Below are 14,300 nucleotides of genomic sequence, written 5' to 3' on the forward strand. Positions count from 1 at the left end.
TGCTAGTGTGAGGTTTCCGTGAGCTCACACCAGTGGACAGTGTGGCCTGCTCTGGCCCTAGGAGACTGCTCAGCAGATGTGAGCTGTGAGGTTGATAGTGCATTTCTCAGAATCCTTAAAAAATGATGTCTCTTTTTTGGAAGGCAGGGCCAGGCTGTGGAGTGGGTGTTCCTCGGGCAGCACAGCTCTGCGGCTTCCAGGCCGTCCTCCTTTTGCAGGATTTTTTTTTTTTTTTGCATGCTTACAGCCAAGTCTTGGGAGGGTTGCCTGGACAGAGGTCCTTGTGGCCGCTGCCTTAAGACTTGCGGCCGAGGCTGCCACTGCTTTCTGACCCAGGCCACTGCAGGCAGCAGTTCCCACACACACAGCATGGAGCTCTGGGGAGCCTACTTACTCCTCTGTCTCTTTACTCTCCTGACCCCCATCACTGCTGAGTCACCAACCCCCAAGGTCAAGAAGGCTGCAAATGCCAAGAAAGGTAAGCTGGGGATCAGGGCCCCTCCCCATCTTCCAGGAAGCAGGTCACCCTCTCCTTTGCGTGACCTCATGCTCCTTCTCTTCATTTCCTCCCTGATGGGTCATCCTGAGAACTTTGGTGAAGTGCCCTTTGGGGGCTGAAGGAGTTCTTTCTTTCTCTCTCTCTCTCTCTCTCTCTCTCTCTCTCTCTCTCTCTCTCTTTTTGGTTCTAAGAATTGAACCCAGGGCTTTGAGCATGCGAGGCAAGCACTCTACCAACTGAGCTGTATCCCCAGCTCTGCAGAGTTCTTTCGAGGGGGAGGGGTGTTTGCCAGAACCATAAGGGCCCCAGACTCTTAAAATTGGAAAGAACCTTCCAGATCGTCTGAACTGACATCTGCTCCCCAACTCCTCAGCCTTTTAAAGAAACCAAACCTTTGGTTTGGCAGTGTGGAGATGCTCAACTCCCACGAGGGGGTGCTGTGAGTTTGTACTTTGTAATCTCAGGACCTTGCTTTTCTTAACTGTAAAATGGGGACAGTAGTAGTTGCTCAAAGGTTTGTTGTGAAGATTTGAGGATGCTAATTAGGTAAAGACACCTAGCCCAGGGTCTGGCACATCTTCCAGGCAGCAGGTCACAGGGTATGTTTAATGCACAGGGGAAAAGAGGGGACAAGGAAACTCTCAATTCCGTTGGGTGTCACAGCCTGTCTCTGCTGCCTCTGGGGTGTGGAGTGCTCTTAGATTGCCTTGGTTGCATGAGACCTGCCCTGTGACCTCTCCAGCAGTGAGGTCACCCTGGGCTGCTTGGAGACACCAGCTGAATGTGATGGCAATAGATGGAGCTGTTGTCCCACAGGCTCAGAGGCCAGCAGAGAGAGTCCAAGGAGGAGAGGGTGGGGATTTAGGCAGAGAAACAGGCTGCCAGAGCCAAGACCCAGCAAAGGAAGGAAAGAGGGTGGGGTGTCCTCTGTCCTTCTCCGGCTCCTCTGTAAATGGGACAGTGAGCACATAAAGGTCCATGGGGACCATGGAGCCTGCAAGGCTACAACAAAGAATAGGGCAGATCTGGGAACTGCTAGGGAAAAAGATTCAGGGGCTTGGGGTGTTATGTGTGAGGCCCTGGGTTCCATCCCCAGAACTGCAAAAAAAAAAAAAAAAAAAAAAAAAAATTTAAAAATGAATCTCCAAGACTCAGCCTACAAAGTGAACAAAACAGGATGGATACTGCGCTAACATTTATTTTGGAGAAGGGATTTGTGTAAGAGTACACATTGATTGTATATGCATAGAATTTTTCTGGAGGGATCCACAAGAGCAAATAACAGTGGCTACCTCTGGGAAGGCAAACAGGTTGTGAGGGAGACTTTAACTTTTTGAATGGTTTGAATTTTAAAATTATATGCATACATAACCTTTTACCAAATATCCATTTAAAAGAGATGGTTAATATCCATGAGCATTAGTCAGTGGGTCACCAGGGGAGATTCTTTGTGAAGGAGGCAACTCAGAGAAAATAAGATAATTTCCTTTCTTTTTTTAAAATTTTTTAAATTGTAGATGAACACAATACCTTATTTTACTTATTTATTTTTATATGGTGTGGGGGATTGAACCCAGTGCCTCACATATTCTAGGCAAGCGTTCTACCACTGAGCTACAACCCCAGCCCCAGGAGAACCTTCTTTCTTTCTTTTTATTTTTTTTTATTTTTTGCACCAGGGATGAACTCAGGGGCACTTGACCACTGAGCCACGTCCCCAGCCCTATTTTGTATTTTTATTTAGAGACAGGGTCTCACTGAGTTGCTTAGCGCCTTCCTTTTGCTGAGACTGGCTTTGAACTGGTGATCCTCCTGCCTTAGCCTCCCAAGCCCCTGGGATTACAGGCGTGGTACACTGTGCCTGGCCCCAGAAGAACTTTCTAGTGTAGAAAATAGTTGCTAATTCCTCAAGTTTACTGAAGATTTGGTTTGTGTTTATTTAATTTGTAATTTATGTCTTCAGTGGTATAAAAGGAGAGGGTGACAGAAGGCAAAGCCTTGGTCCTTCCCTGCTGACACCCGGGCCTCTGCCCCAGTGGTCTCCATGCCTTGGAGGCCCAGGCCTCGGGAGCCCTCACAATAGCACCAGAGCCCACCTCAGCGTTTTGACACTGGTTGGATTTTCTTCCTTCACAGTCACCTACACAGCGAAGCCCATGGAGCTGTCCCCCTGTGCTAGACTGGTACATACACAGTAGCCTGGGAGCGTGGTCCCTGCTCTTAGGATGGGAACTGGTGTGGTTTTCACTCAAGCAGCAGCATCCTGAAGTGGGGGGTCATGTTAAAATCCAGGTGCTGGGCCGCCCCCAACAGAGATTCCCGCTCAGGGTTGTAGTGGCCTCGCCATCTACCTTTCCCAAAGGTCTCCAGTGATTCCCAGGACTGAGTCTTAGCAGCCACCTTGTTATGGGGCTGCACACAGATGTGGGGGACGGTCAGGCCCCAGAAGAGCACTTGGTGCCCAGGCCTCGAGGTAGAGAACATGTCAGCAGGGCTGGCGAGAGGAGGGAAGGACAGTGTGGGTTAAGGCCCTGCCCTGGCCCCAGGGTGGGCAAGAAGGGGGGCCCGGGTGTTTCTGGGAGCTCACCTGCTCCTCCTGTGGCCTATGACCTGGCTGCTGATGGATGTCAGCCTGAGCTGGGGCATGCAGGGAGGGCTCAGGGCTGGAGCTCCAGGGGCCACGCGGCCACAGCTGGCCCAGGAGTTTGGGAGGGCAGAATGTCCTCATAAGGGTCACAGCCCTTAGAACAGGGAACCAGGGGAACCTGGAGGGCATTCACTCCAACAGCACCCATCAGGACCTAAGCCCTGGAGGCAGAGGGGCAGCACTGGGCTGCCTGACTCCTTGCCCAGACTGTAGGGACAACTCCCACACCTTCCTCAGTTAGCTCCTTGCTCTGTGATCAGTCCCTGGAGGATCTGACACATCCAGGCATGTTAGCACAAAGTATGAAAGGTACCCCCTTTGAACTGACAAATTATTAAATTATTATTAATTAAAGGCACCTCTTTTTCTGGTCTGACCCAGCCTAGCTTGGACAAGGCTTAGGACCTGCACATGGACCTCAGCTGAAACCCTTGTGTGGTACCCAACTTGTACAACCTCACATGGTGCCCTGTGCTGGTGCATTAGATGAGTGGGTCCAGAGCTGCTCAAAGGCTGAGTCAGAGGCTGGGGGTGAGGCACATGTCACCCCATTGCTAGTTTGCCAGGCCCCCAGCCCTCTCTTTTTGCCTTGCTTATCTGGGTGTTTCTTTCCTCGTGTTTGACAAGCTGCATCACTAATTTCTGTATATAATAAGTCTGGGTGTTGCGTGCAATTTTCCTGCAAAGGCTCAGATGGGTGGACAAAGGCTCTGATCTCAGCCCTCGTGAATGTGGACCGTAAACAGACACAGCCAAATGGGGCGCCAAAGCCTTTCCCCACCCTCTACCCGGAGCTTAGCGCAGCTCTTCCAGAAGCCCCTGGGGTTTCAGAAAGACTGGGGTCCACCCAGAGATCTCTGAACTCACACACACGCACAGATCTCTGTTCCCGCCTGCCCCTGCCCACGCACCACACACGTAACCAGCTCCCAACAGGCCGGCTCCCAGTTATAGAAGGCTGGCCTCAGTTTCCCCATTTGTGAAATGCTGGTGTTACAGAACGACCCGTTTCCCAAGGCATGAGGTTGATAGCACCACACAATGGCACATGGGAAGGTTGAGCCTAAACCTAGCCTGCAGCGGTCATTAGCGCACTGACAGCTAAACATGAAAACCTGGCTGCTTCCACTTGTGCACATGTAACTGGATGGGCACACCTCCGTGCTAAGTGGGAGCTAGGTGGTTCCAGGCTTACAGAGTCCTCTGAGCTGGATTGTTATCCTCCCATTTTATAGATGAGGAAATAATCCAAAGAGGCTGAGCAATTTGTCCCAGGTCACCCATGTCTGCCACCTGCCAGCCCCTGCAAATGGTGGCATTCTGTTCCTTTGTCCCCAGGCTGAAGGGCCTGTTCTGCTGTTCTGTGCTCCTTCTTCCAGCCTAGGGAAGTGGTCTTTAGGCTCTCAAGGGCCCTTGTCCCTGCTCCCTGTGCTCTCAACTCCTCTGGAGCTGACATGGTGGCTGCTCCCTGGCCCCTGCCAATCCCAGCCTCATCCAATCCCCAGGACAAATGGGGACATAGTGCACTGAAGCAGGAGCAAGTGAAGGATGGGTCTCACTTGGATCCTTTCTGCATTCACACTGGCCATCCTGTCCTTTGAAAGTGCCATCCTCTGTCCCTCCTAGTAGGACGTTGGAGGACCACTACTAGGGACAGAGAAAGAGAGAGAACTCACCCAGAGAGCAAGGCTGAGGGGAGTCCTTTCCCTTGTCCATCTGAAGCTGGTCCTCTCTGCCTGTCCCTCCCCTGTCCTGGTCTCTACTTCCTTCCTCACGTGTTTGTGACTGTCCCCATTTTCTCCTGACTTCATCCTAGATGTCGTGAGCCCAAAGATGCTTGAGGAGCTTAAGAACCGGCTGGACAGCCTGGCCCAGGAGGTGGCCCTGCTGAAGGAACAGCAGGCCCTGCAGACGGGTGAGTGGGGCCCTCTCTGGGCAGGAGCACAGCTGAGAGCCCAGGCTGGTGGCTGTGCTGACTGCCAGCCAGCATCAGGGCCCTGGCTACATTAGGCCAGGCCTGCAGGCCAGGGCAGCAGGGTCAGGGAGCCCTGTCCCCAGCCCACTTCCTCTGGAGAGATCCCTGACCAGACCCAACCAGGCATGCACAGCTGTCTCTGCCCACAGTGGGGAGGTGTGGCAGCTGAAATGCCCCAGGAGGGCAGGAGGCTCCCCAACAAGAATCATTACTGCCCAGGAGAAGTAGGACCCCCCAGGCAACTCCAGTGACAGAGGTAGTGGCCCAAACTGACACAGCTCCCAGGAGAGGCTCCACTGAGCAGCATCCGCAGCCCTGGAGCCATGTTAGACTCAAAGTCATGTCAGTGGTGTGACTGGTGCTGTCCCTTTGAGTCATCTGAGGCAGGACTAATCACCCCCAGCTGAGCCCAGTGAGGCAGGGAGAGAGCTGCACCCAGTCCCACAGAGCAAGAAGCAGCTGGTCTGTGCCACACTGGGGGGTCAGGCTTTGGCCCTCCTGGCTCTGCACTCCCCTGCCCAGCAAGGATGTATGACATCGCACAGCTGGGGAGTCAGGTCACAGCCACCTGTCCAGCAGCCTGAGGTCTCCATTCTCCATACTCCGCAGTCTCACCCACTCCTCTATGACCTTGGCCTCCAGTCCAGGGAGCTGGGAGACGCAGCGTTCTCTCGGGTGGTCATCTACCCTGCCTGGCGCTGTTCCAAATGTTTAATGCATATTAACTCACTGGCTGCTAACCCACACTGTCACTATGTTCACACCCTTGTTTCCTACCAGGAAGCTGACGACCTTGTCAACAGTCGAGAAGAGCAAAGCCTCCCTTGGCTGTGCTCTGTAGCCCCTCAGGTCCCAGCCTGGGATCACCCTGACTCCTCCTTAGCAAATCCACAAACCTCCCTGTGTCCATGGCTGCCCTCTCACCAGCAGCTTCTATGACCCAGCCCACCCACTTCCTGGGTTCTGGGCCCTTCCCTGCTTTGCCTTCTCAGAAGCCTCCAGGATACTTCTCACGAGGCAGTCTCCCACTCGGATCCTTTCTGCATTCACACTGGCCATCCTGTCCTTTGAAAGCACCACCCTCTGTCCCTCCTAGTACAGGGTCTTTGCACATGCTGTTCAGGCAGCCTGGGTTGCTCAACAGTCACCTCATACAAGCCTGCAGAGTGCCTTCTCAGGAGTCTCTAAGCCCTCATCAAGCAGGCTCCTCAGCTACAGCAACTCTCAGAGAACAACATCCTTTCCTTTGTCACATTGACTGCAGTTGTAACAGTGCACTTGTTTCTAGATTTATATCTGCCCCCCGCATTAGACTCTATGCCCCAAGGACACATGCCTCTTTTAGATTGTCTCATCTTCCTCGCGTCCCTGTCCAGCATAGTGTCTGCCACAGATCAACACTCAGTAAATCTTTCTTCAAGGAAAGACATACAACCTTGGATACTTTGCCTAACATGGCAGGTGGGGGAGAGAGAGAGGATTCTAGAAAAAAAGCATCTCCAGAGACGTCTTTTATTTTAAATAATAGAAACCAGTGACTTCAACAAAAAGTGAGTCTGGAAGTAGTCTGTTACGTTTTTGTTCAGAAACTTCACCTTATGGTCCCTACACGGTTGCTGCAAATCCAAGCATCAGGAGGGCATTTGAGGCAAAAAGGAGGAACGGTGGCCCAGCACATCTGTCTCATTTGTCAGGAGAGTATCACTCCTCCACTTCCATCCCACCAACCAGAACCCTACACATCTGTAGCTCTAAGAGCACTGGAGAATACAAGAAGACAGCTTTTCTGGCCTCTGTGTTGGAGGCAGACAAGGGAGAAGGCAGTTGGGAAGTGGAGTGTCCACTATATAGGGGACATTTTCAATGAGCACAGGGCCACTCTGGGCATCAGTTTCCTTATCTACAGAGCAGAGGTTCTAGGGGTAAACTTGAGCATAAACTCTGAGGTTTCTTGCATGTCTGAACTATGTACTCGTGAAGTCAATGTAAGTGAGGGTGAGGATCTCCTGGCGCCAAAGTCCATGACATATAGAGGTCCAAGGTACTCTCTTCTGTGTCTGCTGATTCCTAGGAAGTCCCTGGCTTCCTGAGGGATCTCCTTCTCTTACCACATCCCACAAATCACCTTGATAGTGAACCTACCCACAGCAAACAAAACCAATCAAACCAGTGTATAAATCAGGGCTTGGAGGTGAGGCTTCTCTCCTGTCCTCTGCCCCCTTTTTCCCTTCCCCCATCAGCAATGCATGTGAAGGACCCACCCAGTATGGCAGAGCCAGGCACAAGGAGACAGCTGCTTTGGGAAAGGGGTGTGGTCTTGGGCCAGGTGGCTGTCTCCTACAGAGGCAATCCCCCCAAAGGACTGAGGGCAGAGGACTGTCTTCCTGCACACTTCCAGAAGCAAGTCCTTCATCCCTAGGGGGGGCTAGGCAGAGTGCCAGTGTCCCCAGCAGGAAGAAAGCGTGGTTTGGCTAAGCTGCAGGTCAGCACGAGGCAGAGTGGCTGAGCTGGGACAGAGTGTGTGACTAGACACCTCTGTGAGGCCTCAGGCCCCTGTTGAGGGTTGTCAGATGCCCACGGGGGCATACATGGAGATGTTGCTCTATTGAATTTGCTGCATGGAGTGCAAGTAACCAGGTGAGCAGGTGAGTGAGTTGTAGGGGTGAGATGGGGGAGGTGGAATGCTGTGCCTGACATTTGTAGGGCAGCAGCAAAAGGCATATACCCCATCTGTCTAAATATTTAACTTAGAAGTTAAGCGATAAAACAAACTGCTCAACAAAAACACCTCTGTCCTCCTAACTTGACCAAATAGTATTTCCAACAAACTTTGAGGCCAGGTTCAATCTGAGAATTCTTAAGTCTCTTGAGTTCCACACCCCCAAAAAGCCAGTGCCCACCTCTTCTGTTTTGTCTTCTGAGGGTCTTGCAGCACTCAGTCCCTGGGAGATCTGACCTGGGAAGAGGGCCATTGCAGGCCAGGGATCACAGGTCCCAGGTACTGGGGTGTGGTCCAGCTCAATATGGGCATGCACCCTGGCCATGCAAGCCCTGGGATATTAGAGGGGTGAGGCAAAAGGACCATAGCTGGGTTCCCTGGGAAGCTGGCTCTGAGATGGAGTGAATCCATTAGGAAGAGGTCTCCTAGCCACACTTCTGGGGGTGCAGGAAGGGAGTCAATGTAATGGGGTAGGGGAGGGTTGAGGTTAGCCTCCCTGTGTGACTCCACAAGAGCCAGAAAGTGAAAAGAGCCCTTGAGAATCATCGTGCTTTGAATGGAGGTTAGACTCCCACAGCCCTCAGGTGGCTCTCTGCAGCAGAGAATGGGATTCCAGTGGCAGGGTTTCAAGAACAAGGATCTGGGCACTGTGCCTCAGTGTCCCCCACAGCAGGGTTTTTTAGCCCGAGTCTAGGGGCTGTAAAGGTGGTAGAAGATGGGATGAAGGATGGTGGGCCTTCCTGGGACTGGAGAGGTTGGCTCTTTGGCTTGGAACCGGGGACCCTCAGTGACAGCCATCTCTCCCCCTCCCAGTCTGCCTTAAGGGCACCAAGGTGCACATGAAGTGCTTCCTGGCCTTCCCCCAGCCGAAGACCTTCCACGAGGCGAGCGAGGACTGCATCTCGCGCGGGGGCACGCTGGGCACGCCGCAGACAGGCTCGGAGAACGACGCCCTCTACGAGTACGCGCGCCAGAGCGTGGGCAGCGAGGCCGAGGTGTGGCTGGGCCTCAACGACATGGCAGCCGAGGGTTCCTGGGTGGACATGACCGGCGGCCGGGTGGCCTACAAGAACTGGGAGACCGAGATCACGGCGCAGCCAGACGGTGGCAAAACCGAGAACTGCGCCGCCCTGGCCGGCGCAGCCAACGGCAAGTGGTTCGACAAGCGCTGCCGCGACGCGCTGCCCTACATCTGCCAGTTCGCCATCGTGTAGCCGCTGGCGGTGCGGCCGAGGAGGGAGACCCGGGGCGGGAGGGGTAGGGGTGGCGGGGTCCCGGGGAGGGGCGGGATCGCGGGGTCCGGGGATCTTAGGGCGCCCGAGGAGTGTCAGGGGAGACCTTGCTGCTCCCGCCCTGGTGCCTCCTCTTGCAATAAAGTCGGTGCAACTTCTGGAGCCCCTGCGGTCTGTGCTGGGTGCGCCGGGCGGGGCGGACTCGGGAGGCGGGGCGAGACTCCGGGAGGCGGGGCCAGAAGGCTGGAGCTGCATATGCCAGAAGCCAGCTGAGCACAAGGGTTCCCGCCACCCAGGGATACACAATGGGAAGACCCGACAGAGGACCGGGTCGGGGGAAGGGAGTTAGAGAGAGAGTGGCTCTTTTTCTTTTTATAACTTTGTGTACCTAATCTCAGACTTCCAGAAAAGTTCCCCAGATGTTATCATTTCCTTATATTTGCCTAAGCCTTTTATTAGTTTTTGACAGTAAATGCATTAGATTCCCGTTTATCCCTAAATACTTCAGTGTGTGTTTCCTGAAAGCAAGGATATGGTCTTCCACAAGTAACAACACGTTTATCAAAATCAGGAAATAAACTGATCTGGTATTGTTATCTAAGTTACAGTTGTTATTCAAATTTTCAGGTTTCTTTTTGTAGACCCTCTTCCATCTGTTGGAATCCTGCACACCCACCACCCCCTCCATTTCTCCTCTTCCTGGGGATCTGGGATGCACTGAATTACTGGGACCTGCTGTGGGGTAGGGGCGGAGTGGGGAACATCCATCCACCTTCTACCTCAACACACCCTGGGGCTGGGGGGGTGGTCCAGGAGCCAAATGTGGCAGTCACCAACACTTCCCCACCAATGACCAAAGTGTCCCCTTCCTTCATACTCACAGAAGGCTAGTCAGGGGGTCCAAGTGTTGCTCCATGTTATCATGGAGCGGTTTTGTGCCCACCATATTGGAGGAACTTCTACTATTATTAGTAGTAGAAGTAGTACCACCAGAGGTGCTTAACCACTGAGCCACATCCTCAGACCCTTTTAGTTTTTATTTAGACAGGGTCTCACTAAGTTGCTTAGGGCCTTGATAAGTTGCTGAGGCTGGCTTTGAACTTGCAATCCTCCTGCCTCAGAGTCTTGAGCTGCTGGGATTACAGACATGCATCACCATGTGGGGCATGAAACTTCAAACATGTCATCTGGTTTAGTTTTATCCACCCAGGATGAGAGGTGTCATGACCATCATTTTACAGGAAAGGAAATCAAAGCTCAGGAAGTTCAGTGGCTTCTGTTGGTCACAAAACTAGTAAGTAGTAGCTGAGTAAGGATTTAACCTAGGGTTCATTCCAAAGCCACTGGCCTTTGTACCACCACTGCATGATTGCTTCCTGTGACTGGAACTTGCCTGAAATAAAATTAAGAGGGGGTCTAATGTTCCCCAGAGGGTATTGGCCAGCTCCTGGCAAGACCTGGCCCCATCAATCACCATAAGCCTGGCTCTAGTGACACCTTCCGGGTGACGTTTTCTGCACCCCTCAGCGGTGGCCATTGCTCTACCGTCTGGATTTCCATATCACCTTTTGCTCCCTATCTTCTATTGTGTCTTGCCTTCTGTGATAAATGGATGATAGTTGATATGCTGATGTGGTGGGTTGGGGAGGCAGCTTACAGTGAATGTTGAACCTACTCTGTGCCAGGAAGTCTGTTTGTCATTATCACAGAAAGCATCTCACAAAACTTAACATATGGGAGGAGGTGATGAGATCTGTTGCTGGAAGTACAGAAACTGAGACTCAGAAGGACGATGCCATATGTTCAAGATGGTCCAGCAAGTGAGGGGCAAAGCTGAGGCTCAAATCTGCCTTGTAACTCAGTTCTGGACTCTTTGACCCCCGCTCCCTGGGGCTGAGAGTGGCCAGGGTTTTTTCAGACTTCCTAAAATGAGTAGCTGCCCTCAAGAGGACACCACTGGCCTCTGTGAGAGTAGGATCTGGTGGGAAGGTAGTCACTAGGCCACCATCTGGGCAGGCAGCAAGCATTACCTAGCTCCAACAGCAGGTGGCAGTATGGGCAAGAGAATCATTGCACATCTTTGACCTACCTCTAATGCTCTTGCGTGTGGGACAGCTGTCCTCTGATTTTTGTCTCCTTTTTCGGAGGTTCTCACTGCTGGCCTTGAGCTCCTGGGCTTCTGGGAGCCTCCCACCTCAGCCTCCTGATGATCTTGTCTTTATTTTAAATGTTCACATCTTGTTCATCAAGAATATTTTAGCATTAAATATGAAATGATAGTGTGTTCAAATATGATTGATCTGCTTATGGAGGATTTTCTTTGGCATCTCCTTAAACTTTGTATCCCTAGCAGGTGCCCCATTCACTTCTTTAGTCCCTGATCTTCCTCAGAGGTAAACTTGGGAGCACGTTTTTAGATGTAATACAATGATAGTTTTAAGGGAATCAGTGTCTAACTCTTCATCTTCTGAACTGCGCTACCCAGGCATAGGCTTGGGGCAGAAGCCTCCCCTCCCGTTTTCTCTTTAAAATCACCTTTTCTCCTTTTTACAACAGAAAGGCCACTCTTTCACCCATTCTGATCTTACCATGGTGTGTAGAAAGCTTTGATGATGCCAAACAAAGGGACAATTTGAAATAGTATTAGTGTAGAGGTTGAGAAAGTAAAAGACAGGGAAAACATCTGTTATGCTTCAGGTATGTGGTGTCCCCCAAAAGCTCACATGTGAGACAATGCAAGAACGTTCAGGGGTAAAATGATTAGATTATGAGAGTTGTATCCTGGATTAATCCATGGATATGGATTAACTGGGTGGTAACTGTAAGCAGGCAGGGTTTGGCTGGAGGAGGTAGGTCACTGGGGCAACCCTTTGGGGTTTATATTTTTGTCCCTGGTGAGAGAAGTTCACCCTGTTTCCTAATGGCCTGAGCTGCTTTCCTCCATCATGCCCTTCTGCCATGATGCTCTGCCTCATCTTGGGCCCAGAGATATGGAGTCAATGTCTAGGGTATAAGACCTCTAAAACCAAAGACCTCTGAGCCAAAATAAACGTTTCCTCCTCTAATTGTTCTTGTCAGGTATTTTAGTCACAGTGATGAAACGGCTGACTAAAACACCATCCTTTTGCAAATTTAGAAGTTTTAATCCTTTACCTTCAATACCTTTAGGGACCCTAACCAAATTATCAGCCAACAGACCATACAAAATAATTCCTGATAATTAAACACTTTTGACCTGAACCTAGAAGTTCAGGTGTTAAGTGACAACCTGGTAACAAAACTTCTTGCGGTCCCACCAGCGTATTTATCTGCACAAGATTTCATTTTACAAGTATAAAAATGAAAAAATAGCAATAATGTCAATGCTGAATCCTGCTTCTTTCTAGGACTCATGAACCAATTTTTAAACAACCTACTCCTCTGATTATAAAAATGTATGAGATGAATCTGTGATGTCTTGATCAGTTGTGTGCTAAGAACATGTGCTAGTCAGCTTTTCATTACTGTGACAAAATACCTTAAATAATCAGCTTATAAAGTGGAAAGGTTTATTTCGGCTCATGGTTTCAGTCTATACTTGCTCAAGAGCCCCCTTGCCTTTGGACCTGTGTAAGCACAGTACATCACAGCGGGAGTACTACAGAAGGAAAGTCTCACCTCATGGCAGTCAAGGTGCAAAAAGAGAGGGGTCCCAATATCCTCTTCAAGAGCACACCTCCAGTGACCTAACTTTCTTCCACCACCTCCCAAATAGCTCTACAAGCTGGGGATCAAGGTTTCAACACATGAGCCTTGGGAGAACATTCCTCGCCTAAACTAAAGCCCAGCAACTGTGTTGAAGAGCACTGGCTTAAAACCTGTCTCAGGGAACAGTGGTGCTCTCCGTGTTTGTGGGGATGGCTGAACAGGAGTGGCTTCTGGCTAGGGGTCTTCTGGGTCTTCCTGCCAGCCCTGCCTCAATTATGTGCTGGGGTCCCGCACTCAGGCCTGGTTGCACGCACTCTCTCCCCTCTTCTCATCACCTCTGCTGTTCCTGTCTCTTCCCCACTGGGCCCTTTCAGTCACTGTTCTCCCACTGCCTATCCCAGCAAAGGGGAGAGAGAACCGGAAACAGGAAGTGTAGAAGGAGCCATGAACCGGAAACAGGAAGTGTAGAAGGAGCCCTGTGGGCCCGGACAGCTCAGTTCCGGAGGAGAAGGTGCTGTGCTGGCTGACCTAGGGATGGTAATGGTGGCACTGGGTGTGGGCCTTGAAGATGGCCCACAGAGCATCCTTTCTTAATCTTCAAAATGAAGTTTGGACTAGATGATTCCTGAGACCCCTGAGTCCAGGATTCCATCCAGCTGTCACAGGACTGTCACTGTGGAACCCCCTTCGGATAAGAAAGCTGTTTCCCAGCTTTGGAGGCTGAGGCAGGGAGGATCATGAGTTCAAAGCCAGCTTCAGCAACTTAGTGAGGCCCTACGCAACTCAGGGAGACCCTGCTCTAAATAAAATACAAAAAAAAAAAAAAAAAGACTGGAGATTAAAAAAAAAAAAAAAAAAAAAAAAAAAAAGCAGCCATTTGTGGGCTGTGTCCTCTGCCCAGGCAGGGGTCAGACCTGCATTGGCCATTTTATTTTCTGCAGTGGCCATAGGCCTTTGTGCTCTCTCTCTTGCATTCCAAATATGTACAAATTAAGATGCCCAGTGGACACTGCCACCTGGAAGTCCTTAGGCCCCTATTTCAACGGATTTAAAGGGAACTTGCATCCACTGCTTTGCTTCATCTGAAAACAGCTTCAACCACTGGTGCATCCTGATGCCTCAGACCTCCAGGCAATAATTCTTCTTTTGATTTTGGCAAAGAGAAAACAGGGATATTAATAAAATTAATAAAATTTTAACTTTAATATTAAAATTAAATAGTAAATATTAATAAAAACAAAGAAAACGAACAACTTTTTGTGCTGACCAGGAAACCCTTTACTATGAACTTGGCAACAAATCTAGAAGTTGCATTTACTATTCAGAAGCTCAAGAGGAAGGTATTGCCCCAACACGTGACTAAATCAGTCAAAGTCACTCCAGGTGAATTTGGGTTGGCACGAAATAATTGCAGACACATAAAGTACCTTTTTTCTCAAGGTCCAGTGATGGCTCCTCAGCCCCACCTCCCATAAGGGAGGCCAGAGGGGCAGACAAAATAGAGGAATGCATACCTGAAACCATCCTACTTATTGAGGGGA

The 14,300-nt window shown here is 50.8% G+C and overlaps 1 protein-coding gene across 1 annotated transcript; it reads left to right on the plus strand.

The window, feature by feature from the left end:
* Positions 1 to 244: 244 nt before the first annotated feature.
* Positions 245 to 9,100, plus strand: Clec3b (C-type lectin domain family 3 member B). Its single transcript, XM_076869641.2, has 3 exons — positions 245 to 478; positions 4,963 to 5,061; positions 8,654 to 9,100. Exons 1-3 carry the CDS (start codon positions 370 to 372, stop codon positions 9,052 to 9,054), a joined length of 609 nt encoding a protein of 202 aa, XP_076725756.2. The 5' UTR covers positions 245 to 369; the 3' UTR covers positions 9,055 to 9,100.
* The last annotated feature ends 5,200 nt before the right edge of the window (positions 9,101 to 14,300 follow it).

This window comes from Callospermophilus lateralis, chromosome 1 (genome assembly GCF_048772815.1).
Source record: "Callospermophilus lateralis isolate mCalLat2 chromosome 1, mCalLat2.hap1, whole genome shotgun sequence".
NCBI lineage: Eukaryota > Metazoa > Chordata > Mammalia > Rodentia > Sciuridae > Callospermophilus > Callospermophilus lateralis.

Bases quoted from the DNA above. Each gene is read 5' to 3' on its own strand.
- Clec3b (XM_076869641.2), top strand. From the start codon at position 370: ATGGAGCTCTGGGGAGCCTACTTACTCCTCTGTCTCTTTACTCTCCTG. The intron at 479-4,962 runs GTAAGCTGGGGA...ACTTCATCCTAG, and splicing joins GGCTGCAAATGCCAAGAAAG to ATGTCGTGAGCCCAAAGATG. The intron at 5,062-8,653 runs GTGAGTGGGGCC...TCCCCCTCCCAG, and splicing joins ACAGCAGGCCCTGCAGACGG to TCTGCCTTAAGGGCACCAAG.